The 27,031-nt window shown below is 42.3% G+C and overlaps 1 protein-coding gene across 1 annotated transcript in view; it reads left to right on the top strand.

Annotated features, from left to right (window-relative positions):
* Positions 1-25,748, top strand: part of LOC108789582 (breast cancer anti-estrogen resistance protein 1-like) — a gene marked incomplete at its 3' end in the record, with an annotated part of 56,703 nt that extends 30,955 nt beyond the window's left edge. Inside the window, exon 2 of the mRNA XM_018559640.1 lies at positions 25,008-25,748. Coding sequence (XP_018415142.1) covers positions 25,008-25,748 — 741 coding nt within the window. The remainder of the gene's footprint in view (positions 1-25,007) is intronic.
* Positions 25,749-27,031: the final 1,283 nt, after the last annotated feature.

The following is a 27,031-nucleotide window of genomic DNA, read 5'->3' as shown; positions in this document are numbered from 1 at the left end:
CCCGGCGCTCCCCGTCCCCCCCCCCCCCCTTCATTGTACAATTTCAATATGAGTCTTTTCTTCGGTGAACAATGAGATATGCTGGAATCAGAGGCCTCTACCCTCTGCTATGGGGGAGGTGTGCAGGGCACAGGGAGCTACAATGCTTAATAGAGCAGAACTACAGTACAGAGGTAGGCCATTTATTGACTTCAATCTATTCACTTCTGTAATCCACAAAACAATGAATTATGTCCCTCACACACTCTGGTTTTCTTTTAAGTGCAAAACAAAGCTCACACACACACACACTAGTTTACGTTGAGTTATTGGTGCTGAGCTTTTTTTAGCTATTCTATCTGTGAAACGAACACGGTGTCTGTGTTGTTTCGGCCTCCTTTTGGGCCTTTCCCTTGGTGGGCCCCTAACTGGTAAAATGCATGCCTAGTGCAGCCCAAATTCTGCATCATGCAGTGTTCAGGCTGGTGCATGTGCAATGCAGCGCGGGATGACGACATGATGTAAGTGTATTTGTGGCTGCTGTGCTCAGTACTCACCTTTCTGCCTAGAGTTTGGGGGAGCTTATTGGAAATGAAGATACAACTTAAAAGTTGTCTGTTGAGAAATCACATTTAATCTTCTACTGCTATGTTTGTCCACATTTGTCTGTTGAAATGCCTTCAGGTATGGTTGCATAATATGACAAGGCACACCTGTACAACGTTTTCAAGGTTAGAAGAACTGTTCAGACCTGCTCAAACTCCTTGCAACCTGACATTGCATGCAAACTTGCTGACTACTGGCTGAAGAAGTGATTGCACTGTTTAAGATACTATTTTTATAAGTAAAACAAATATTAAGAATAGGAAGTATAGAGAAATATTAACCAAAGGATAATAAAGTACATGGTCAGTCCAATTAGAGCTGTTATATCAGGTACGGGTGGGTGGATGCTGGGGCTGGATCATCTACTGCCTTCTTATATCTCTAAGGAGTTCAATGTCAAGGGCTCCCTACTACAGTTCATGGTTCTGTCCTTTGCCCATACAAGTGAGTGAATTGTAGAGCTGTTTTCCAATGTGTGGGGTATCCCATTTATGGCATATCACAGTTCTATACAAACACAGTGGTTTAAGTTGTTGCCAATCCTATGCTACACATAAGAAATATACAAAGCCTGAAGAAGAGATCTAAGGAATCTCGAAGGTTTGCATCTTTAATAACTTAGGTTAGCCAATCAAAGGTAACACTTAAAGCTCTATTCACTAAAGGGTGAAGGGTTTGGAGAAGGGAGGAGAAGTGAACAATCTAGGCCCAAAATAGCTGATTTGGAAGGATTCTTCAATTCAGCTCACTTTCCAGTTCAGCTATTTTGGCCTACATTGTTCACGTCTCCTGACTTCGCCAAACCCTTCACCCTTTAAACCTATTAAACTCCAAATTTTCAGCACTCATTGATGGCCAACAAGGTACAATACTATGGCTACATGTGAAATTCCCATGAGGTTGCATGGTTCTCAAGGATACGTTTTCATCTAAGTATAGATCTTTGACTTTACATTGGGCTCCTGGGCACCTGCTAGCATCTACATAAAAATGCACTGAATACTTCAACCTACCTGCAAATGTAGTTTGAGTTTGGATGTACGGCTTTGCCCCTCACCCTCTAGGAGACCTGACAACAACCCAAGGTTGGTGGGAATGCACAAAACCCCCAAACTGGGCCAAATCACTACCAGGAACTATGGCAGGTTGGTGGTCATGCAGCTACAGTTTCTAAGCGCTTGCTATAATGCATATTATAGTAAACTCTCTGTTATTCCGGCATTCAACTAACCAGAACTCTCATCTAAACAGTGAAAAAAATCTGCTGTGTACTCACTGTTCTGCTGATCTGCAGCATGTATTATCATGGAAATGATCATGTGCCTATTTGTCTTAATTTGTTTTAGGTTTGTCTATTTGTCTTAATTTTCTTTTGAATACTGCATTTCAATATGGATATGAAGTCAATACATTGTTTATGTTATGGTAAAGTATGGGGTATGGCATTAGTTTGACCTATTTTTAATAGAAACGCTCGAGCAACCAGAAACTACATTTATCAAGAGTCTACCAATCCCCGTGAATGCCGGATAATGGGGAGTTTACTGTATTATGATAACACTATATACAGTGGTACCTCGGTTCACGAACGTTTCTGTTCGCGAACAATTCGGGTCGTGAAAAGGAAGTTCGGCAGAATTTTGCTTCCGTTCGTGAACAGTGTGTGTTGCAGTGCTTTGCTCTTCATTGTAAATTGCCTTCCAACACACATATATAGTGTGTTGCTGTAATTGCACTATAGTGCACCACAACACACAGGTGCAAATGCTCTTTAGGGCATGTAGAGTAGGACTTATTTTATTGTATGTTAAAGTAGATCTACAGAACAATCAGAATTAATGGCCTGGCTAACGCAATACATGAAAACACGCATGTGTTGTGAAGTAAATAGAACCTAAGAGATATAGGAGATCAACAGGTGACCCATTCCTTCACATGCCACCTATACCTGATGTACACTTTTGGGTGGACTTAGCCTTCTTTAACTAATCTCCATTTTCTAACAAACTATGAAAGAAAAGATACCTAAATACCTTATGTTTAAAGGAATCACTGCTGAAAATATTATATACATGTCACATGGGATAGTAGTAGTGGAAATCAGATCTTGTGGTCTGTAAAGTAACAACTGGTAAAATCCAGACAGTCTGTAGGTTGAGGTCGAGGTAATATGTAGTTTCCGCCTCAACCATTGAGTTGTAACTTCTGTGGATGGATAATGTTTAACTAGTGATGAAATCATCATAAGAGAATGAGGCTGTGTTATTTCCATTCATGTCTCGGTTCATTGGTGTGTACAGATTGTAATATCCTCCTGGCCAGTATTTTCAAAGTAAGCCAGCACCTCCTTCTCCCACAGCGGGGCTGACTTTGGTCACAGTGTGATTTTTTTTATGCTGTGGAAGCGTAGACATAACAACCTTATTTGGGATGATTCTGGCTTGAAATGCCAAGGCCGGCCGCCGCTGTGTGAATGTATGCACGAGGCAGGGGGTTTGGTGAGACGGGAGGACAGAGACAGATGAGGCCACAACATTGGCCTATCTTCATAAGATGCTCCTAGTTTAAATAAGTACCTGCTCAGCTACTGGTCCTTCCTTATTAGAGGCAGGTCGGTTAATGTGATATTTGAAAAACTCTGGGGGGAGGGGGGGTGAGACGGGAGGAAGGAGACAGATGAGGCCACAACATTGGCCTATCTTCATAAGATGCTCCTAGTTTAAATAAGTACCTGCTCAGCTACTGGTCCTTCCTTATTAGAGGCAGGTCGGTTAATGTGATATTTGAAAAACTCTGGGCCATGAAGCTACTTTTGTAAAATGCCTTGTGTACTTATGACCAACAAAAATGTCTGTTCAGTTAGGAGACACACTAAGAGCTTTGTACCCGATCCGTTTAAAGGGATTTTTAAATGTCATTGCTTTTAGCATGTCACGTGTCAGTAGCAACAAAGGATTGTTTTATAAGACAACGCAGAAAAGTGTGTAGAGAGCCATGGGGACCGGATTTTAGGTTGTCTCATCAGGCAAATGTGAATTTTGGATCGTTGTTATGAGTTACTCTACCATACACTCAACTTAAAAGAAATACCTGTTTGTGTTCCTTCTTTACGTTGTACAATACAAATGTAGAATTGGGTACATTCCCATCCCTGATGGCCATACCTGTAATATTTTTTTTGCCCATCCTGCAGACTGAACGCAGGAAATATTACAGATGTCTCCGCTGTCTTCACCCGACCAGAGCCTGCAGCTCTTTGGCTGCCTGCTCTGTCCGTTTAAAGATTTTCTAACTGACTGCTTCGATCAGCTGATCAAGGGATGCCAGCCAAAACCTCTGTGTGAATTTTGGTCAGTTCATTAACCGGTCCGAGATTCGTATAGTGTATGGCCAGCTTAAGGATGTCCATTTACTAATTGTTTTTTCTCGTTCAGCCCCATGTGAATGGGGGAATCCACCCTCCCCATCCACCCTGCCGGGCTTTTGTATTCTGACAGCAGCAGGTATGCTGATTGGCTGCAGTTACTGTTCGTCCAAGAAGTTTCAGACCGATTCCTTTGACAGATGGGAAGGAAGGAAGGAAGGAAGGGGGTGTTTTAAGTTAGAGTTAGCTAATGGTAAAGTATGCCAGGAATTAAGTCCAGATACCACAAGATCCTGATTAGTTTTGTATTTATTAATATTTAAAAAAAAGTTTTCTAATTTTTTGGGGCCCTAAGTCTTGGCCACCCACCATACCTTGTCTTTATGAGAATTCCTTACTGGCCAGTCCAGGATTGGAAGGAGCGGGTGGGGAGTCGAGTCCTTTAAAAAAAAAACTAAAGCAGCATCAAAAGTGGACACAGAAAATACTTTTCTGGCTCAACTGAGAACTTTCTTAGGCAGGACTTATATTTATAATATTTAAAAATGGCTGACAGGTTCTCTTGAAGCTGTTTGTGTTCAGTATCTTCCCTTCACTTGTTCCATTAATGGAGATTTAGCTTACTTTGCCAGCCACAATATGCTTGATGTTTAAATGCCTTATTATTGTTTCTATTCTTCGCTTGGCAGTATGCACGCAATGCACTGGGTGATTATGGCCATGATCCAGTCAGAGGGTAAAGAATTGTAAACGTGCCTTGCTACATGGTCTGAATCCGCAATGGAGGCTGTTTATTGAAATTAATGCATTAAATGTGTCAGAGACAATTCTAATATTGGTCCTTTAGGTTTACAGTGATATCTGTTAGTAGTGATGAAAACACTATATAAGAGTCTGGCCAGTGATCGAATGACAAGGTATTGTGGTTATCTGTGATCTTCTACACTACTCACAAAGGAATTGCAAAAATGCCTCTCCAGAAGGTGAATTCTTAGGTGAGGCCTGAAGATGTCATGCGTAGGCATGTGATTTGTGTTGATAGGCAGAACATTCCAATACTGTGTGGCAATCAATGAAAGGGAATTGTGGTTATCTGTAGCCTTTTCATATTATAAGGCTTCCAGAAGTTTGTTGGAGTAGGAATGCAGGGAGCTGTACAAAGCTAATGGTGGCCATAGACAGGCTAATTTCAGAGAGCAGAGTGATGACCTCATCAATATGCTGCTGTTCCTTATCTATCCAATCACAGGATGGGGAAGGAGAGGTGATTAACAAAACATAACTTCAGGAGCCTTTTTGTTCGTGAAGTCACCGGTCTGAATGCCAATACAATACTTTTGGGCTGAACTATGTGCAGTAAATTTTAGCTGCTGTAAGATTAGTCCCAACTGGTTGCTGGGTTACTGCATTTTATTTCGCTTTAATGAGCCATATTTTATTTTAAAGCTAAACTTCAAACTAAAGCTAAATATCAAGTGAAATTACGAGGGAGAGTCAAAAAGTAAAGGCAATTTATAAATAACGTGATAACCGGAGCAGGGAGAAGCTTGCACACTGCACCACATTTACTTGTTGGACAGTTCAACCATGCGCAGTACAGCGTTTGGACTTTAGTTGAGTGGTAGTCACATGGATGGAAACATGGACCCTCCTTTGTGAGATTGCACCAGAACAATGTGCTGTAGTGTGTTTTCTTTTTGGAAACATCTTTTTGGACATTTGGATATCAGCTATGGATTCACATTTGCCATAGTGCATGGTGATACAGGAAAGTCTGCCCATGATGGGTTCCAAACAGCTTACTGCTCTGCACAAGCAACAGCGTGTGGAGGTTGCAACCCAGTTCTTAAGGCGATAGGAAGAAGATCGGAGTATTCAGAAGAGAATTGTTACTAGTGCTGAGCAATTACCACATGTTCGGTCCACTGAAGGGTGACCTCTGCGGTCTCAGGTTCACCCCAGATGATAAAGTAAAGAAAATGGTGAACACCTGGCTTCAGCAGCAGCCGAAAAGCTTCTTCTGTGCAGGCGTACAGAAGCTGGTTGAACAATACAACAAGTGCATCATCTTGCATGGGGACTATGTGGAAAAGTTATACGTTCAAGTACAACAATTTACTTCTATTAAAGCCGTTAAATCTATTTTGCCTTTACTTTTTGATACTTCCTCTTATATATGTGACAGCAGTTTTACCTGCCAAAGGATTTATATTTCTGCCCATCCAGTTATGAGATTTACACAGCCCTGGCTGATAACACAGCCAGGGTAGTGACCTTAGTTTACTCTACAGCACTTAAAGGAGAACTATGGGGTTAGGACTTTTCCCCATAGTTTTCCTTAGGGTAACGGGAGGACACAAACTAGCGTCCTCCCGTCACCCTAAGCTCAGTATACCGCGAGCTGCAGCTCGCGGTATACTGAGACGCCTCAGCTGAAGCGGATCCCGACAATTATGTCTGGATCCGCCCAGCTGCGGGAGTGACAGTTGGCTCTGCCTATCTAGAGGCAGAGCCAGCTGTACCCGCCCCCTCCCCTGTCCGTTCCGCCAGTCAGCGCTGGCAGATCAGAGCGGGGAGAGGGGAATCCAGCCCCTCCCCCTGTCACGGCAGAGACCTGTGACAGGATCGAGAGGTGAGCGAACCCAGTATGTGTTCGCTCACCTCCCGATCTACTGAGCCGACCTGTGACAGTCTCATTGTCATAGGTCGGCTAGAACTATGAGGTGAGTGAAAAGCACTCACCTCATAGTTCTCCTTTAATTAGTTCAGCTTGGTCACCTCTCTGCCCCATCCTGTGATTGGACACTGAAGAAGCAGCAGTAAACTGATAAGCTCATCACTCTGCTCTCACCTGTCAGCATGTTCCTTGTCAGTATAAATTGCATGTGGCTCATGCGATTTGCTCCTAGTGCTTCCTCTCCTTCTCTCATAATGAGTGCTGCTTTACATTGTTTTACAAGGCCGATACCAAGTTAAATTCATGTAAATAACTCGTTGCATCTACAAATAAATGTCATTTTTTGTTTAATGAATACACAACGGCATCATTTGCTGTTACTTCTATATCTACCTGGAGATCAACTATTAGAACAAATGAAAGTATAGTTCTGATACATACTCTCATATATCTTCTTGCTTTGGTTTTAGGCACAGAAAATGAGATTACATACCTCTTCCCAGAATAGTTTCAAATCAGATTTTATGGATGAATTAACTTGCCCTGGGTCAGAAGATGCTGTGTCTGGGATGTCAGCCAGCATCTCACCCATCCCTGCAGGCTGAGACATAATCTGCTAGGGAGCACTTCTTCCTGGAGCAACAATAAGCACTTTGATACCTCTTCTGGCAGGGAAAGGGTTATTCTGCCATACACGATACAGAGTACCCCATCCACTGTGACTCACAACGCCACTGACTCAGGGCCAGATGGAAACGTAGAAAGATGAGCCCCGATCTGTTACCACATTCCTAAGCTGATCATCATCACACATTAAAAGGATCCCTACATTTAACAACAATGGAACAGCGTCCTTCAAGGAGACCTATATTCCAAAGCAGTTCTAATGAGATCGAGATGTGTGATGCCCCAGGCCGCCACTGACCACAAATAGAAAGAGGCCTGCCAAAATCATTAGCTTGCAGCTCAGTTTTTTTTTACATGAGGTTATATGTTTCAGTCACAGCTCCAGATTCTACATGCAGATAGCAGATAATGACTTTTCAGGAATGCTTAAACCCCAATTGAACCTTTGTTACTTATCCATGTAATGCAGCCAGGATGTGTATACAGTGATAAACATGGGGCTGTGTTACGTTTTGTTTACACTGCTAAGTGCTGCAGCAAATGGTAAACTACCCATGTGTTGCCAGTACATAGGAGAGTCGGACCGTTGCTTTCTTACCAAAAGCAGTGGCCCGGCTCTCCAGTGGTCCAACACACCCCCTTGAATAATGTTTTAATCAACAGCGTTGCTCAGGGAGAGTTGAGTGCTGTTTACTAGAGCAGAGTTGGGGGTCCAGCTGCTGGGAAGCTGGGTTGCTACTTTGTAAGAGAGAGCCACTGTGCAGCTCTCCGACAGCACAAGGTATTATATGGCCGCTGTCACACGGCCAGTCTAATCAGGTCTGCCTGTCAGTTTTTCAGGCGGTCTTGATCAGATGGCCAAAGGTAGTCTATGGGCAGCCATGTGAAAACGTATGGGCATCTGTTTACACCTGGTTACCACTGACCCCGGCCAGGTCCAGAAAAACAAAGCAATCGGAGATCCGTTTTGCCGGATCTGATTGTGCCGGATCGGGGGTAATCTGATGTAAACGGACACATGTCCACTTACATCTGATACCTCATAGACTGACAAGAGGTCCGGCAGTGTCAGTTCTTGCGATTGAGGAAAAAAATGTTATGGACACGGATGTCACATCGGTGAAATCTGCTCCATACTGCTCTGATCAGGAGGGGATCTGAGCACGGATCCCCTCCTGATCAGCCCATGTGAAAGGGGCCTAACCCTTTCACACAAGCAGCAGTGGGAAAAAAAGTAAAAGAGACCTTATATACCCATACTCTAGAAAATCATGATTGTAAATATCAAAGTGCTGCTGTAAACATTGCCCCAACAAGACCCTATGAAGAAGCCATCGCCAGACTAATTCCATGCACTTTGTGCTTCTGAAGTGAGCCCTTCTGTTGTATCATTCTCATCCAGTGTAGGCATAGAAGAACTCATGTTAGTCCACAGTCGTAAACGGGTTCCCCAGTGCTGTGCCTTCTTTACTCACAAGCCAATTGTGGTTTAAGGACTGATGCCAACCTACACTTTAAGCATGATGTAGTATAGTTTGTAACCTGATAGAACAGCATAATCATTAGGGTCCCCAGGCCTTCCTCCACGTAGGACCAGTTCCTAAAAGATCAGCTATGACCTTCCCGAACAACATACTGAAAAACTTCTTCCGTTTGATTTTTTTCATAAATCATAAAGCTGAGTGACGTAAAAGCAGCCTAAACTAGAGCAAATAGTACTTCCTGTATACTCAGTAGGGCTAGCTGCGTCCTCTGTCTACAAACATTCTTCATAAGTGATTCATCCAAAACTGAACAATGGACAGTTTCTAGAGCCATTGCTCATTAGTGTATGATTCAGTGCTACTCCAGCATAGCATTTCTTACAACATTGGTAATCCTTAACATCCTGGAGATCAAGGGGATTTAACCTTTAGGGGATCAAGGGAAATGTGGGCATTTTGTAAATGGAACACCATAGTGTGTCCTTAGTGAGTACTAATTTTGAGTCATTATTCTAACAATTATATGAATACCTCCCCCGTCCGTTCCCCCTGTCAGCGCTGGAGGATCAGAGCGGGAAGGGGGGGAATCCCTGCAGGGAGCCGTGAGTGATAGTCACAGCTCCCTGCAGGGACATGATCGAGAAGTGAGCGAGCAAGCGACGGTATGTGTTCGCTCACTTCCCGATCTACTGAGCCAACGTGTGACAGTTTCATTGTCACACGTCGGCTCAAACTATGAGACGGATGCGAAAATCGCTCACCTCATAGTTCTCCTTTAAACATCCCTGCAATACATGCACATTTCAACATGGTGTATCTCTTTAAAGACCTTGCAAGTACAGAAAAATAGCTGTTAATCTGAAAGAAATCCTCTGAGCACTTAAGTCCTGTTGTGGACTGACAACACTCAGCATTTTTGTGGACTGAGTGGCGTCAGCCCTGCCCAGTTTTCTTTTGCTAAACTACTCAAACCCACCCCAATCCCATTCTGCACAACATAGAGACTTTCTTCTCTCCAGTTCTGTATTCCCAAGATAAAAACTGGAAGGGCTAATTAGACTCCTTAAGATAACACAGGAAGTGTGCAGAGGAAAGCTCTACATTTTTGATCTGATCATTTCTTGATCAACAGATTTTATGCTGCACATATGGAACAGATATGAAAAAAATACTTTTCAATGGTATATTTAACAGACCATAAAGGAGCAAAGAGGAGAAGGTTGTTGTTAAGAGTTTACATATCCCTTTTATAGTAGAGTGTTTTTCTCAGACTATGTGAGTACAGCACAGTTGGTCATTGGACTCTGGTTTGCTGTATTTGGAGTCCAATGTTCACCTGACACCACGTGACACAAATTCCAGAGTTCTGCTAATTCTTGTGCTCCAGTCAGTACTTGACCAAAGTTTAGCATACACTTCTAGGTAATGTTTATCTGAATTTATAGGCCATTGCCTAGGGCAGCAAGACTTAAGGGGTGGCACAAAGCGACCTATCAACAGTGCTTTATAGTGTATAATTAAAGCCTCCAGATTGCCATTATCATTTGTTTTGGCGAGATGGTGCAGAGTGGGCATTTCTCTTCCCAGTCTATGTGTGCCTTGAGTGGCTATGATATCTGATATTGTTTAATTGTTTAGCTGGCCATATACCAGTAGAATTTAGTTTGAAAAAATAATTTTTAGAACGTACATTTCATTTTCTTAATGGGGTCAAAGGAGCAGGAGGGAAATGTTTTCTCAAACAAGGAAAATTATAACAGCAAATGTGGTTTTCGTTAAAAAAACTTAATTCGATCCAAAATCGAATGTCAAAATCAACGAAAATTTTGAATGACATTCTACAAGTCTCTGATGGCATTATCGAATGTTCTGACGTGATTCTTACATTAAAGGCTCAGGCTGATTGGGTTAGGATGGGGCCAGTTCAAGACATACGACTTTAAGGCCAGGCAGACTGGTGTAGGATGGGGCCACCACAACACATATGACTTAAAGGCCAGGTAGACTGGTGTAGGATGGGGCCACCACCAGACAAATTTCTTAAAGGCCAGGTAGACTGGTGTAGGATGGGGCCACCACAAGACATATGACTTAAAGGCCAGGTAGACTGGGGTAGGATGGGGCCACCACCAGACAAATGACTTAAAGGCCAGGTAGACTGGTGTAGGATGGGGCCACCACAAGACATATGACTTAAAGGCCAGGTAGACTGGTGTAGGATGGGGCCACCACAAGACATATGACTTAAAGACCTGGTAGACGGGGGTAGGATGGGGCCACCCCAAGACATATGACTTAAAGACCTGGTAGACGGGGGTAGGATGGGGCCACCCCAAGACATATGACTTAAAGACCTGGTAGACGGGGGTAGGATGGGGCCACCCCAAGACATATGACTTAAAGACCTGGTAGACGGGGGTAGGATGGGGCCACCCCAAGACATATGACTTAAAGACCTGGTAGACGGGGGTAGGATGGGGCCACCCCAAGACATATGACTTAAAGACCTGGTAGACGGGGGTAGGATGGGGCCACCCCAAGACATATGACTTAAAGACCTGGTAGACGGGGGTAGGATGGGGCCACCCCCAGACAAATTTCTTAAAGGCCAGGTAGACTGGGGTAGGATGGGGCCACCACAAGACATGTGACTTAAAGGCCAGGTAGACTGGGGTAGGATGGGTTTGGCAGAGGACATTTGACCTAATAGTTTAGGTTGACTGGGTTAGGCTGGGATTTGAGTTTTAGGAACAGAAGTCTGGCCATGGTTACTCGCATGTAATGGCAAGACAAGCACTCAAAGGGCTATGCATGCCATTCCATCTGACCTCTAAAATGCCTCTGGTGTCCTTAAACCCAGGGTACTCTGAAATACCAGAACGATTTTGGTAGCACCTGTCATTGGACCCTCTCATCTTCTTTGCCTTTCTATTGATCAGTGAATCTGCCTTTCACATGGTATAGCCAGAAAGGAGCCACAGAATAGAGTAGGACAGTTGCTGACTTTCTAACTGAAGTCAGAATTTTCATGTTAGAGATCCATAAGTTTAGGTACTCCTGCAAGAATTTTGCAGATCACTGGAACTCTCTTAAAGTGTAGTTACGCTTTTGCGACCAAATTGGGATAACGCCATTCTTTGTAATTTCAAGGAGGGGGCTTCAGGAGGCTAATTAACCCTGTCTGTACTGTGCGGGCAGATCTCATTGTCAGTTGTAAACTAGATTTGAACACTGTCAAAGGGTGAAAGATCGAGAAGCCTGACTTCTTGCATTATATGTTCAGTTGAAACGCACTCTGCCCCCATTTGTCTTGGGGGCAGACTCACTCACTATTCAGAATAGCTTGCAGTGTGGCCAAAGGCCTGCTCCAAAGAAACATCCAGAAGGGTAAGAAATATTTTTTTTAAATTATTTTAGGTGTGTTGTGTGAATGGAAACATAACAAACATATAGTAGAGTTTTCGCTAATTTGACCACAGAAGTGGAAAAACACTTTAAAGTGGAGCTCTGGGATAAACAAATATTGGCTAAATAGAAGAACATTTTTACTTAGATCTGGGAGTGCTTTGTGTATTTTTTCCAGTAAACCTGTACGAAACCTTGCCTCTGTGCAGCAGCCTCCTTTAATACAGACCAGTGGTTGCTGCTTTCTCTCCTTGTGCAGGGTTACTGGTCATGTACCCGCCCCTTCTTGTAGTTTTCTGCAGGAAGTCTTTAGCGGGTGGAGCTTTCTAGGTTCCTCCCACAGTTTTGCCCTCTGCACATTTTAAGTACAACATAGGGATGATGTCATAAGTACAACATAGGGATGATGTCACTGCTACATGGTAATATTGGGGTTTGCAACGGCATTTTGTGTGCACAAAGTAGATTTATATCCATTTCAGCTATTGAGGAAAATAATTAAAAGAAAGTTTTGTCCCCAGATTTCAGCTTTAAGTCAACCTCTAAAGCCCCGGCTATTACATGCCATACACTGCTTATTAACTTTCATACTAGTACAGGTACAGTTTAAGATAAATGACATTGCACGGCCTTGTCCTGTACACAGGGACATAACTACACATCATGGGGCCCCATAGCACAATTTTGATGGGGTCCCCCAGCAACCTCCCTATTGTCAATGATATTAAAGTCAGGTAGCAGGAGAGCTGCCTGCATAGTCCCTCCCTGTATATTTGATGTCAGCTCTTCTTGATTAATAATGTCAGGGTCAACAGCAACTTCTGCAATCCTTATTGGGGTACCCTTCCACCCCCAGGCCCCATAGCAGCCGCATGGGCTGCTATGGCTATTGTTACGCCACTGCCTGTACAGCAGATTCTATTGTCTCTACCCACAATCCTTGTCAAGCATTTGCTGGCATTATAGAAAGGAAATAATCCTTTATTATAAAGTCTCAAGGAAACCCTTTATGCAAACCACTGCTATGCTTTGTGTGCCAGAATAGAGCTTCCTTGATGCTCTAAAATGGCAGATCTCCCCTACAGCATTCACCTGAAGAAAGGATTTATTATGCATGTGAAGTTGATAAAATCAGATCTCTTGTTTGTGCAGTGTTAATATAGAGCAATGGAATGCCTGCAGCAAAAAGGAGTAATATTCTCAGAGCAATTACATGTCAGATGTCCCTGCTGCAGCCCACACAAATGAACCTGTCATACTGTTTTAGTGTTGTGACATCAGTGAACGTAGTGGCTTATGGGGACTGTGTGGCTCGAAAGACTATGCATATTGAATAATAATATGAAATATGTTTTGATAAAATCAGCTGATTTTTTATTTTTTTTGCAGAAAGTGAAAACAAAATTAAACGAGACATTAACATTATGAGAAAGAGCTGCTTACCCCATTCACAGCTCTAGATGTAAAGTTCCCACCGCTGCACAGAAAATGGCACTTTTATCTTGATCAGATTTTATTCTGTAGCCTGTTGATCTGTTAGCTGACATGTTAAGCAAAAGGAAGCCCAAGGTGATAGCTGCTAGATTTAGGCTGGCCATACACTGGTAGATTTTCATGTGAATGTTCTTGTAGAATGTTGTTCGATCCTGCCATTCAATGTATTCTTTTAATGAAAGCTGCAAACATATAAAGATTGAAAACAGCTTTTGAATTTAACAAAATTTAGAAATATAGTGGTGTTCAAATGCAGCCACAGGTGTGCGCTGTGTTCGGAGCCGTGCTGATGCATCGAGAACAACGCATCACACTGTAAGATTTGTAAGAACTTTATTGAAATGCCACAAAGTGTCATTTCATTCAGTTCTATTCACCGCATAGTGATATGATGGCTGTGCTGCAACCCTTACATGTTTTTTTTAACAGATTTTAGTGATATACTAGATCTACTTTATATACAACTAGTATAAATGCCTACATTTGTGTTTTCATTAGCCCTCTATAATTAGCTCTACAGCAGCACTATCAAAGCGACAGGTAGAAACAGCACTCTGAGCCAAGTAGGCTCTGTAGCCTTGTACAGTGGAGAGAAGAGGGGAGATAAGATAAGAGGAGAGAATGGGGTAATGAAAGGAGAGAAGAGGGGAGATGAGTGAAAGGAAGAGAAGAGGGGAGATGAGAGGAGAGATGGGAGGAGAGAAGAGGGGTGATGAAAGGAGAGAGGGGAGATATGTGGAGAGAAGAGGGGAGATGAGAGAAGAGATATGTGGAGATAAGAGGGGAGAGCAGAAGGGTGATGAAAGGAGAGAGATGAGAGGAGAAATATGTGGAGAGAAGAGTAGAGATGAGAAGAGAGATATGTGGAGAGAAGAGGGGAGATCCGAAAAAAGATATGTGGAGAGAAGAGGAGTGATGAAAGGAGAGAAGAGATGAGAGGAGAGATAGAGTATGTGGAGGGAAGATGGGAGATGAGAGCAGAGAAGAGGGGTGATGAAAGGAGAGAGGAGAGATATGTGGAGAGAAGAGGAGAGATGAGAGAAGAGATATGTGGAGGGTAGAGGGGAGATGAGAGGAGACTAGGAGAAATGAAAGGAGAGAAGATGGGAGATGAGAGGAGAGAAGGAGAAATGAAAGGAGAGAAGGAGGGAGAGGAGAGAAGAGGAGAGAAGTTCTTCCACTTCTACATTGCCCAGTCAGCATGCTAAGGGAGGATAGGTGAAAAAAGATGAAGACATTTGGAAAGCATTTTTGCCTTTATAGGTAAATAAGTTCCATTATCCTTTTTTTTAAGAACAAGCATGTTAAAATTTGCACATGGAGGATACTTCTGGTTGCCACAATTTATAAAATATACAGAAAGGGGTGTATAATTGAGATCCTTTAACTGACAATTTTGCCTCAAGGTCCTCTTCCTATATATTTTAAATTGCTGGTAATAGTTAATATTGTAAATCTGGTTCATGCAAGCCAAGCCTCAGAAGAAGATCCAGCACTGTGAGGCAATCCGTGCTCTATCACAGTGCACCTTGCTGTCAGTCTAATGTTTTCATGTACTGGGAGCTGCTTGTTGAAAAGGAGAGCATAGGAATGACCTCATCAGCATATTGTGACCTCTTTATTGTCCAATCAGCAGGCTAGGGGTAGAAAGGTGACTCACTTGTATCGCTTATCTGTAGTAGAGAATAGTAAGGTCACCTACCTTCCAATGCCATATGGCAGGGCTGTGAGAATCACAAGTGGCTTAACAAAACTGTAGGTCAGTTAGAAGGGAAAACAGTTCACATATAAGTATTTCAGCAATGTATTTAGCATCTTGGGTGGTGTTCAGCTGTAGGAAAAACATATGGATACGGAATATATTTCCATGCAAAGAAGCCAATGCCACACACAGCCTAGCTTATTCTAGTGATGTGTCTACACCAAGCACTGCTCATGATAATAGGCAGTGTGCAGGTTAATTATTCGGTGTCAGTGAATATTTGCTGCTGTCAGAAGCTCGTACATCTGTTGCAAAGGTTTCCCACCCTGTTAGAGAATTTCTGTGACTAATTAAGGATAATTAGCTTTTTATTTTCTGTGAAATATTTGCACTTTCACAATATATATTCACAATATAATAGAGCTGCATGAATCAGGTGCTCATCTCTGGAAATTGACCAAAAACCCGACAGTCAACTTAGCTGGTCATTGGGAAAGTTGTTTACACTGCTTCAAAAATAAAAAATAGATCAGGTACCTTTTCTATCAATGTGCCAATGTGCAGTGAAAAGTCCATAGAGGTCACTAGGAGGACATAAAAATGCATGATACTTGCTTTTAAATGCATTGCAACCACTGAGACCCATAGGTTTCCTTCAATAGTAATATAAAATTATTTATAGCTAGTTTTACACATGAGAAACTGGTAATTTAAAATGGCCATACACTGTTTGTTCAAAGACGTTCGTCAGGCCATCGAGTCAACTAATTTCGTTTGAAAGCCTTTAAAAATTCCATCCAGGCCTGCTACCTAAATGGAATCTAAAGGTGGCCATACACTCTACAACCATCGCAAGACTTTAGTCTTGCGATGGTTGTACAGGGATTAAAAAAACGTACGATCTGCCTATCTTGGACAGGCAGATCGCACTCTCGATCATCGCAAGCCCGCCCCCCTGAGGGGCGGGCTTCCGATGACCGCAATGCTGAACGGGCAGTGTGCGCGTGCGCACACCGGCCCGTTCGGCATTTGTCTTCCGAGCACCGTTCTAACCAGCCGAGAATCGTACGATTCCCGGCTGGTTTTCGAACATGCTGGTTCGACAGAAGACGTGCGACCGTACAGTAGAAACGGTCGCACGTCTCCGTTCACACTGCTCGATTATCGTACGAAAAACCGATCGCATACGATTATCGTACGATAATCGTGCAGTGTATGGGCACCTTAAGACATATCAAACAGGTTTCTTTTAGCACTAGTGCATTACAATATTTCCTTTTCTTTCTGACCAGAAATCATATTGACGGTTAGAATTTTGTAAGTTCAGATAAGAAACGAGAAAAATCCCACCCTGTTCCTTCGAATTTCCTCATCACTATGGATGAAAACCACAGGGACCCCACTATTAGAAAAATCAAACATTTCGAAACCAAACATTTTTGAACAAGATTCTACTGGTGTGTGGCCAGCTTTAGTCTGAAGATATTTCTATTACCCTGCATGCACTTCCATTATGCTTTCCATGCTGTGAGTCACATTGGCAGCTTATCTCTTCACTACTGGGGAATGCTGGAAAGTTTCAGGCCATCAGATATTTCAGTTTGCAATTTTTTTTGTTGCAAAAAAATTAATTGCAATAATTGCAATTCTGATTTCCTAGGGTCCTCTTCTAGTTGTCCTCATCCATACAATGCTAGAATGTTCTGCAGTTTTTCCACTACCACTTGTATTTGTATTTAAAAAAAATTACTGATGGTAGACAATAATTACTGATGGTAGACAATAAGGAGTTAGTGATGACTGGTCCAGTGCAATCTCTTCTACTGGTTTGATTCCCCACTACTCTTTTTTTGTACTTTGTCGATCATCATAGCTTTTATTTTAATAATATTTTCTTTGTGGAAGTGGTTCAGGTTTATAACTGTTTATAACTGTGTACAATTCTTTGCCTGCTTCCTAAACACAAGCCGTGCTCTAGTTTTCATATGGGCCATTCATGCTTTTTAGTTCCGGCCCTTCAAGGAAGCAGGCGTACGCAGACATCCATTGTCTTTGTTTCAACACACATTCACAGGCTAGCAGCCGAGTCCATATGTACAAAAGTGGGAGCTATTCATGGAATGAAGTGTTGCTGAGGTCCAGCTGTGAGCTCCTTCACATCCCACAAAACATACACAGGAAGTTCCTGTAGGAATAATGCAGATCTTTTCATTGGTTCACATCCTCTGGTTAACCCATGATATTTAGTTCTCTCTTATGAAAATACTGTTTATGGAGCAAAATTGGTTATTAAAATAAATCAGAAAGCTTTCAGCCAAATCCTTTTTTCTGATTTACATAGATAGAGCCAGCACCCGACAATAGCAGGCAGAAGAGATGCCTCCACCCATGCTCTTTAGCATAGTTGGCCAGCTTTATTCACTGAAGGTTATCCCCAAAGAAAAAACCTTGTTAGCTAAGGTTGGAGCCTAGTGATAGTGATTGCAACTCTCCCCCCCCCCTTCAGCCCAGGCCATCCAATTGACTGCTAGGTCCAAATACTGCATCGTGGAAGGGGGCCACATGCTCCCCCATACCCTGAAGCACTAGTATTTTGCGCCTGCTGCTCCAGTGGAGGGAACAGAAAGGGAGTGTTGGGGATGTGAGTAACAATGGATCAGGGTGGGCTTTACACATACACTATACACTTGAACTTGTATGCTGTGAGAAGTCCAATCCATGGAGGCCCCACCTCGCTACTACGCTTCAGAGGTCTAGGGGAGTCCATGCCTCGATGGGTCAGGGCTGTTTTGGCAGCAAAAGGGGAACCTACTCAATATTGGGAGGGTGGTCATAATGTTATGGCTGGTTGGTGCATTGTGACTTTAAACTGCCATTATGAGGACTTCTTATTGTTCACATTTAGGTCTAAAACATCATATCTGGCAGCACAAAGGTAGAGAAAAGCCAAAATTCTGCTTGCTTGAGTATTTATCTGCAAAGATGGAAAAATCCAGCCTATGGTAACCTCATCTGCCTATGTACGCAATCATTATAAATGTGATTGTAGTGTTTCCCCTTAGAACTAGTTCTCCTGCAGGAAAAACTAAGCTGAGCTGCTGCCCAGTTGCTCAGTTCACTATAAGGTATAGAAACTGTTTTCAATTTAAATGCAACAGTGTCTAAAATCACTTGTGATCTCCATGCAAATACAACAAAGCAGTCTGATAAAAAAAAAAGCTGCAAAAAAGATAAAGGTGACAATTGAGCAGAATTCAGGACTGACAACAGAAATGGACGGGTGATTTCATTTTGCTGCAGGTTTTTCACTTTTTTTACTGCTGATATATGTGAATTCAACCTTAGTGTCTTTTTGGGATTTTTTACATTAATCATATAGGACCTGTGATAATCTCTATTAATGCTGAATATTTGGGTGCTTACATTTCTAGCATCAACATTTTCATGCCAAAAAACCAATGTGACAATTTTTACAGACATTGGAAATGGGTCTTAACCTAAATAATTGACATTGTCCTTTGATGGCAAAGTAAAGACATTGAAACTGCCGCCCGTAGTTGGCAGTGGGTCTGTTCACACCGCAGCAAGAACGAAAAGACACCTTTTACCACATTGGCCTATCACTTGAGAATTGCAGGTCCAGTGAAGATGGTGCATGGGCCCTAAGTGATGTTTTAGAACACCAAAATATATGTTTGTAGGGATTGATAGGGCCAGTAGAGCAGCTCAGCATTAAGTAGCCTTGTTAACAAGGGGAATAAACTAAATGTTGTATAATTTCAATTAATGGAAGATAAGAAAAACATAATAACGCAAGCATAAATAATGATCTTAAACTAATTCCGAAATATTCTGAAGACTCTGTAATTATCTATGTTTAGGACAAAATATTTTAAATGAGATGGCTTGGGAGTAAGAAATAAGATAAGGTAATTAACAAGTAATCCCCAAATCATCAAATAACATGTGCTGGAGATAAAGTCATTAACAAATCATTTTATAATCATCTCAGACTTGTTGATAATTGCTGGAGCTCGAGGATGAATATAGTGACTGATTTAAGTGTCTGTTGGACGATCTCCCACTTGCTCCTTAATGTAATATTGTTTGGCACGGCTAATTTTTGAATATGAGCTTATATGGAACAGAGCAGCAAGTACATTGTGTAACTTCTGGCTGCTACACCATGAAGAGTGTGAAAGAATATAAAAGTAATTGAAAATCAGAACATAAAATGGCGTTGCTGGCAGAAAAAACTTTACTAGTTCATCTAGGTGCAGTAAGCAAGTAATATGACACATAATAACACTGATAGTCACAGTATAATATAAAGTACACTACAATCAAAGTTCAAACTCAGTTACCTCCCTAACAATACATATAGTATATATGTATATATATACATATAGTCCAGTGGAAGAGACAGTGACGGGTCTTGTAATAGAGCAACATACAATAATTAATCTATTGATCAATGTTTCAACAAGGAATGGCTTGTCTTTCCCATGATAGTGAGACAAGCAGTGCCTTGTCGAAACTTTGACCAATAGATTTATTTCTATTGCTTCATTACAATACTCGTGAGTGCCTCTTCCACTGGACCATTTATATCTACTTACCTTGCGTGCACCTGGGCAGTTTTTACTCTTATCTGAGCGTGATGCCCACCATTGGACTTATATATTTAGTCCCAAGGGTAGCCACCACACTCTATTTGTAAGCTAAATGCACCGGTGCTCATCCACAAATATACCCATATAAATCCAAAGTAGGTATTGAGGCACTCATGGATTTTGCAGTAGAGATAGGTGAAAGCTCAGTCCGTCTTTGTCAAGAAATGTTGACAAAGACGGACTAAGCTCCATCAAAACATTGACAATAAAACTATAATCATTTTGTGATCTATTGAGCCGACGTGACAGTTTCATTGTCACGCGTCGGCTCGAACTATGAGGATGAGTGATTTTCACTCACCTCATAGTTCTCTTTTAACTCCGCTGCAGGACCCATGATTGCTTCTTTTTCTTCTTTGAATTGGTTTATATACATATACAGTATATGTATATAATTTTTTTCTGAGGCAGAAAAGAAAAGGCCATGCCCTGCACACCTTCTACAGTCTTCCCTACAGTTTCCTTTTTTTCAGAGGTTGAAGTAGTGAATAAGGTCATCATTTCTCATGTATTTCCTAATATAGGGGTGACGGAGGCAGTACTGGGATTGGTGATATAAAGAGAGGTGATACAGGGGATTGGGTGGGAGTCATCTCTTCTTTCTTTACTTCTTCGTGAGATTAAAGATGCCAGTTATATAGAAACAGTTGCAAGACTTATTAGACCTCAAGGGAATAAGGGGCTTGGGTTACTTCATAGCTTTCTTTCATAGTTTTCTGCCGTTCACCATCCTACCATTAATCACTCAGAGGCTTCCCCTTATATTTTATGTTCTCAACTGGCCATAGAAATGCTCATAATGGTGCTAGTATCTCTGTATATTGTGGTGTCCCAATGCTAGATTTGTAGTGAAATACTCAGAAACAGACTGGCAGTAGCAAGGCATGACCTTTGCTGTACCCACACCATTGTTTGCTTGGAGATATCTCAGGTTTTTACCGTCTGAGGTTTGTTTTTAGATGTATACTTCTAGACATTTAAAAAACGAAATTCATTTTAAAGCTGGCTGTACTAAACATTCGCATTTCAAGCAGTGAGCTGATTGCTCAGCTCATGGCTTCTGCTTGCGGAGAATGGTGACTGTCAGGAATTCCCCCTACCCTCTCTGTTCCTCCAGCACTTATTGGAGGGATAGACAGGGATGGGGGTGGGCACAGATGGCTCTGGCTCTAGAGAAGCAGAGCTAGCTGCCAATCAGGCAGTGGGGTGGATCCCAAAAATATTGTCAGGATCTTTCCCGGCTGCAGCGTACAGCGTATAGCAGGCAGTACCCCGCTATTTGCTGAGTTTGGGCCACAGGAGTACATTAAAAAATGTACTCATGTGATCCAAAAGAGAACTGTAGCCAAAAAAGAAGGTTTGGCTATAGTCTTCTTTTAAACGTTTGAGTTTCCCTCACTGCCAGTCGTAATGAAAATTGTCACCAGGACAGAGAAAGAATATCTCCATTGGGCACGTAGACAGTAGAGACAAGGCTAGACTTGGTGGAAACCCACTTCGCCCAAGTCAGCTCAAAACTGTGACCTCCACCCCCTCCTCCCGTGCCAATCATTTGCAGGGAGGCGCAATCCTCATTATTTATCACAAAGGCGTGGGGAAAACCCTGCTGCAGTTGCTGCCACTGATTGGGCCGGGAGAGGGGAGTCGCGGTCACGGTTTTTAGTGGGATTGGATGATCTCAGGCAAACAGGGCTCACACCAAGCCCAGGCTCATCTCTAGTAGACAGCAATAGAAAACTGACAGGGTTGCCAATTTTTCCCAAACCTATCCAATGAAAAAAATGGCTTTATACACACTTTTAACCAAGCCGGCTTTGTTGAGCCTGCTGGCTTCCAGTTTAATCTGAAAAGGATTGTTTGGTGTAGAAATCTAACAACCTGCTATGGTATATTAATGCATAAGACATTAATATATTTTAGATTTAAAGTAGATGGTGAAATTGTTTCTGAAAGTGAGCAGTGAACAGACATGTTAATGTTTAACAGATCTGTCCACAGGTGTGTTAGCTGACAGCTGTGTTGACAGCAACGATAACACGCATGTTGCACTCACGTAAGCGACGAGACGTGAATTCTTTGTTACCTTGTAAATAGCCAAACTAAGCGTGTTGGTCTGAGTACATCCATTCAACACTACAGATAGTTCACACATGTATACAGTTTAATGCATGTACAAATAATCTTAGTAGGTTTGAGAACAGTCTTTACGTACAGGTATGCCTTAAAATTGTATTTTTTAAAGCAAACCTGTGGGCTGGATAGACACCAGACACCAGCATCAGAATAATAATGCAGGCACCTCCAGTGGGTGGCCTCAATGGATAATAGGGAGCTGGGAATGCAAGGCTACACCATGCAAGATATGGCCATTTTCTTAAAGAGGAACTTCACCCTGCCTAAGTAAAATTATATTTAATCTTTCTAATACTTATCCCTGTATAATAATAAAAAGAACCATAGTTACTAGTCCATGGAGTCCAGCATTGTCTTCCTTGCAGCTATAGTTCTCCTATAACTTGTCTGGTTCTCCACTGTCATCTCGTCCTCTTCCTTGTTTTTATCTTGTGCATGCGCAAACACATCACAGGACTGGGACTTATCTGCACATGTGCATGATTCATTCTGCGCATTGGTGGCCTTGAAATCACACAATACTTCACAGTAATTTAATCAATTACTGAGCTGTGTTATCTGTGTCTTGTATATCTGCCTGGACTTCAGCTTTAAGATATACACTGAGTGGCCAGATTATTATGACCACCCCATCAGTACTTCGTTGGGCCACGAGATGACTCCACGAGATGACTTCGTTGGGCCGCCTCGTGAGCATTCGTCTGCTCTGTGTGATCACTGAGACCGTGGCGCTGTAATCACACTGCACCTGTCTCAGCGGTCACTAACTGCAGCTTCTGTTACAGCTTCTGTCATAGAAGCTGTGTCAGAAGCTACAGTCTGTCGAGTGCTCCATAAGGCGCGCCGGACCTCCCTGCGTCCTATGGTCCGGTGCGTCTTATGGACCGCAAAATACAGTATATATAACACTTGTTCAGGTTACGTTTTTAGTAATGTATGCTTATGTTTGCAGGTTACGTTTTTAGTAATGTATGCTTATGTTTGTTGAGGGGGGGGCAGCTATATTGCTCAGTTCAGTTACATGCCGTACTTCCTGCTAAGTAATGCAGCACAGTATTATGCTTGACTGCTCCTGTTATCTGGAGTCAATGGACAAAGCTTTAGCAACTGACTTTCACTGAAGGTAATTTATTTGCCAGGAGGCTTGTCGAGTAACCAACTTTCTGGCAGCTGTCATTTAGCAATTATTCTGACTGAACTCTCTAACGTACAGATAGTTACTATGGAAAAATTCTACAGTTCATATGACATACAGTATATAATCAGAAAAATATGGAGCAAAAAGCATGCAGAAGGTGAAAAATCACAAGAAAATGTCCTTGAAGAACAAGAGAGGGATCTTTGAAGATATTCCTTTTGATAGATATGAATGTTCATTTAGTTAGAGATGGTCTAGAAACAAAATGCATTTGTTAATTCTTTATGAATACAGTAGAAGACAGACTTTGACAACTGGCCTTGACACCAACATGTCAAACAGTCATCATAAGAACTTCTATCTGCCTTGTGTTTGTTGACTGTGTTGCCTTCTTTCCATGGGAGAATCCAGCACATATAGACCTCTGATTGTTGGTTGGAATGTAGTGGTTTGTTAGCTGGTGTCTCTTATGGCTGGGGAGACTATTTCCACTTTGCCCTCACAAACACAGAGATTAAGCAGCGTTGGCTTTGAACTTAAGATCCTTGACCTCTAAATCTCTGTACGCAGGATGCTTTGAATTCCACCATGAGTCTCTGCCAAGATAATAATATTTCACAACACTACTCTACTTTTCTAGAGATCCCATGTTTCTGTACATTTATATTCAAGATATATCAGTGTTATGATCAAAGTAACCCAGTATATGAACAAACCCAACACAATTTTTTTTAGTTTCGGATAGAGTGATGGAGATTTAGAACCTTTGTCTCGTACATGGGCTCTGGCCTTTCTTCTGGCAGTTTTAAGATGGTGGATTTGGTTGTCTAGTGTAAAATGTTAAGACTTCTGTCATTTGTATCATTGTCATGTGTTCAGGTATCTCGACACAAGGGGGTAATGATGACAGATTTTGTTTTTTCGCGCTTGATCAGCCAATTATCCCTTTTTTCAGACATGAAATGCATCTCATTGGCTATCAGTGCCCTTTTTTGCACCATAAGATACTATCAACCATAATGGAATAATTCACTTGTAAGAAGATAGTTCATTCATGAAAGCTGTCATCACCATTTCTATAGTCACTTGAACCATTCAGCAGTTTGACTTGAGAGCAGAGATCATTCAGAAGTCCACCGGTCAGGTTGAACAGCTGGATCAATTGTATTGTACATATTCAACCTAAACGAGATCTATAGAATTTTCAATATTTTTGGGGAAATCTACATTAGAAAGACCATCTTATAAAAATAATCTTCACAATGTGAGTTAATACTTTAAAAATCCTGTTTCGGTATATAGTTTGTAATTCTATATGTGCAAGGGTTCAGCCATGTCTGCTGTTTACATATGCAGGCTTTGCTTGCTGGTTAGCAGTGTTGTACAATGCTTGCGTGTTCCTAATTCCCTTTCCTCACTACAAGGCTACCAGACAAGGTCTGAACGATTGAAAACAATATGCTCGCTGCAGGCTCTAATGACATGGAACACCTGCAATTCTCCTGGCAGCTAGAGCCTGTGTGAGCATTTGCCTAGGCTTTATATTTCACGAGGGAGCTCAAAAGCCATGTTTATTTATGGCAAGCAATAATAACTATGTTATTGTAGATACCAGTGTGATTTGGTACTGCTGACATGTCCACTATTGATTCATTGAAAGTGTGAATTGGTAGTGCTGCAAAAGTATTTTAATGACTAATGTTTTTGTATCTCTGTTTGTTGCAGAATGTACTGGCCAAAGCTCTATACGACAATGTGGCAGAGTCCCCAGACGAGCTATCCTTCCGAAAGGGGGATATTATGACGGTGCTGGAGCGTAACACTCAAGGTTTAGATGGATGGTGGCTGTGTTCTCTACATGGACGACAGGGCATTGTTCCTGGAAATCGGGTTAAGATTCTAGTGGGTATGTATGACAAGAAACAAGGTGCTGCTGGTGATCAAGGTCAACAGAAGCCTCAACAACAATCGCAGCAGCAGCCACCTCAGTCTCCATTGCCTTATAACAACCAAGGAGTCTATAATGTCGTCTCCTCAAACCAGTATGCACCTATGCATCCCTACCAGAGCCCGAGTGCAGACAATGTTTACTTAGTTCCAGCACCACCTAAAGGGCAACAGACACTTTATCAAAGCCCTCAGGGGCCACCGCACCCTAGCCAAACCACACCTTCTAAGCAATCTACCTTGTTCCAGAACCAGCTATCCCAACATCAGTTCTCTAGTCAAGTTCAAGACATTTATCAGGTTCCACCCTCCATGAATCAACCACTGGAGCTGTATCAAGTCCCAGTGGGATCCACAAGCCCCCCTCACTCTCAGGATGTTTATCAAGTCCCACCATTAGCTAGAGCCGGACAAGACATCTACCAGGTGCCGCCATCAATGACCCAGTCACAAGACATTTATCAAGTGCCACCATCTATGGATATGAGAGCGGGAGATCCCAGAAAACTACCAGGAAAGGTAAAGTGCAGAGCTCTTGACATTTACAAACAATGCCTAAGTATTAAAGAGTAAGTCTGAATCATCATTCACCGAGACTCCATTGGTGAGATGCTTCTGCCAAAGTTTGTAACAAAACAATTCATGAGATTTGTGACATTGTCAGCAGCCATGTATGACGTTTTCAAATTTGGTGGAACATAGTCTTTAAATTATTCCCAGTAGAATAATAAGACATTAAAGGTTTAATTTTTCCCACTTTACAGCCACAAATAAAGTAAAGTGGGTGATAGATTCAATGGGGCCTATTTATGAAGATTACCATACTATTTAATTTTTATTCCACTGCATCCATACCAATTAACAACATTTAGGGGGTTATTCACAAAGCTGCCGAATGCAGCCGAGTGAATAACCCAGCCAAAGTGAAGTCAGCCGTTCGGCTATTCACTCCGGCTCGGTGCGGCTGATTTCAGCCGTACATGGGCTAAAATCAGCCGTACTTCGCTTGCACTTCGGCTCAGTCGAGCCGAACCTTCAGCTCGGTTGAGCCGCTTTGCCGCCTTATGAGCTATTGTGAATAGCCCGTCCAGCAGCCCTTCAGTTCGACTGAAGAGCGTAAGAGAGCCGAAGGATCAGCCGAAGCTACGGCTGGATCCTTCGGCTTCTTTGTGAATAACCCTGTTAGAAAAGTTTGAATCAGGAAATTGTTATTTTAATGTGCAATGTTAAAAAATGGTTAAAGGAGAACTATGGGGTCAGGGCTTTTCCCCATAGTTCTCCGAAGGGTAACGGGAGGACACAAAACTAGCGTCCTCCCGTTACCCAAAGCTCAGTATATCGCAAGCTGCAGCACATGGTATACTGAGACGCCGCAGCTGAAACGGATCCCGACAATTATGTCTAGAGGCAGAGCCAGCTGTACCCGCCCCTTCCCCGTCCGCTCCGCCAGTCAGCGCTGGAGGATCGGACAGGGGAGGGGAGAATCCAGTCACTCCCCTGTCACGGCTCTCTGCAGTGACAGGATCGAGAAGTGAGCGAGCGCCGGTATGTGTTCACTCACTTCCCGATCTACTGAGCCAACCCGTGACAGTTTCATTGTCACAGGTCGGCTCAGATTATGAGGCTGAGTGAAAAGCACTCACCTCATAATTCTCCTTTAAACAAAACTGGCACAGTGCAGCAAAAACAATACACAACAACCACTGTGCACAATTAGTATGCAGTAAGCACAGTCTGTATATGTAATAAACAAATGCCTCATGCATATACTGCATAAAAGTGAAAAAAAGCCTACAATCTAC

This window comes from Nanorana parkeri, unplaced genomic scaffold, assembly GCF_000935625.1.
Source record: "Nanorana parkeri isolate BGI_ZX_2015 unplaced genomic scaffold, ASM93562v1 scaffold409, whole genome shotgun sequence".
Classification (NCBI taxonomy): Eukaryota; Metazoa; Chordata; class Amphibia; order Anura; family Dicroglossidae; genus Nanorana; species Nanorana parkeri.
Note: the sequence above shows the minus strand (reverse complement) of the source record. Positions and strands in the feature narration are given on the sequence as shown.